We start from the raw sequence: 1,643 nt of genomic DNA on the forward strand, positions 1-1,643 counted from the left end.
TTCAACGAGGCCCTGGGCAGGAACAATAGAAGTGTGTCTTGTTACACATCACATTAGCCACGGTGTTTGATCTGTTGTTGGAGGTGGGCGGTGGGGATCCGGGGGGCAGCGGCTCAGGCCCGCGGGGCCATCTGGCTCGGCCAACTAGACCCTGAGAAAGTCCCAGGGTAGGAATGCTACATTCTACACACAAGTTGTATACACACACACATACACACATTGACACACAAATAGTTGTGAAAGACTTTAGAAGCACTTGACACATAATTCAAGCACGAGACAGCACGCCTCGACCTTCTCAGCACAAGTGGCACACAAGGGAGGGGACGGGGGTCACCAAATGTGCACCAACCAGATGAAACTCGCATGAGAACACGAGCTTATTGACTGGACACCTGCAGCGAAATCAAGTACGTGGGTGTAACTCATTCACCGTTGCATCATTTGGGAAGGGGGCTTTGTATAGTAAAAATGTGCGGCACCAATAATGATCAACACTTGACTGTGGAATAGAAGGAGCTCACATTAACTCAAGTCAATGATCCAGTTTCAGCCCTTCTTGCTTCTGAGAAAGATATTTTAAGCCTTCACCCGAAACCCTGACAAGGATGAGCCTTGTAGAAAATGGGCTCAATTTGACCCACCACATTACTGGAGGGTTTAGGTATTTTAAGTATAATACGAAAAATTTTATACTCCAGCAATGCCAACTCTGTATTGCAGTGTGTCGTGAGGGAGCTTCAGGTGCACCATGGGACAATTTTGCCTTGTCTGAAAATTGTTATATACTCATGAGAAACAATGCACCTGTTGCATTGTAGCAGAATAATTATTTTGCGTTCAACTTAACAGACTCATATTTCACACTGAGTTGTCATAATTTCAGTACCTTGTAAGACATTTTTGTGCAGTGGGATTTTCTTTGCATACGAATTAAGTACCCTGGCTCAATAAATGTTTGGAAACGTTCATTTCATGCATGATGACATAATACTACAATTTAGCTGAGATCTGCTTTGGTATATTTACCAGTGTTCTCAAATGGTAAATTATGCAACAAAAGCATGACACCATGGAATAAACACATGAAAACTATATAAGATTTGCAAAACTTCATCTGAAGCTTTTTTTTTTTAATTTTCTTCTCAGGGAAGCACACCATTCCTTTTCAAAAGGCATTCAAAGTAGAACATGACATCCATTTTGAACAATACAATTGGCACTCCCACGAAAATGTGGTGTCAGACATGAGGATACACACAGTGACAGTATAGTGTTCAATCGAAACAGGATTTACAGCGCAAATCAATCCATAGGATTCATTCTAAGACACTTAAGCGATACACGGTATCAAAGACAATTCTTGGATGAATCGGAACCCAACTTGGGTGTGATGTCACAGCCAATACACACGGTCACATGGTAACCATACATGTCGTTCAGTAAAACCTGAACCTCATCAAATCCTCCCTAAGGAATACTGGCACACGGCGGCCATTTGACCACACGGTGACCCAAAAGAACTCGACTTCACAGAGTCTATATAACTTGTGGTTTGCAGTCCTCCTTCGGTGTCTACCAGGGCCTCCACAAAGCCGGACCAGACGGGCCAGCACCTTTACCGGAGCTGATGGGTGAGGCTG

The 1,643-nt window shown here is 43.6% G+C and overlaps 1 protein-coding gene across 2 annotated transcripts in view; it reads right to left on the reverse strand.

The window, feature by feature from the left end:
- Positions 1 to 1,097: 1,097 nt before the first annotated feature.
- The window catches only part of LOC148401416 (transcription factor HES-5-like), a 1,268-nt gene continuing 722 nt past the window's right edge, over positions 1,098 to 1,643 (reverse strand). For both annotated transcript variants that reach the window (XM_088368570.1, XM_088368569.1), the window contains exon 2: positions 1,098 to 1,643. This exon is cut by the window's right edge. In XM_088368570.1, coding sequence (XP_088224696.1) covers positions 1,576 to 1,643 — 68 coding nt within the window. In that variant the 3' untranslated portion in view covers positions 1,098 to 1,575.

Source organism: Syngnathus floridae, chromosome 2, assembly GCF_059516105.1.
Source record: "Syngnathus floridae isolate MCC-2025c chromosome 2, RoL_Sflo_1.0, whole genome shotgun sequence".
NCBI classification, from domain to species: domain Eukaryota; kingdom Metazoa; phylum Chordata; class Actinopteri; order Syngnathiformes; family Syngnathidae; genus Syngnathus; species Syngnathus floridae.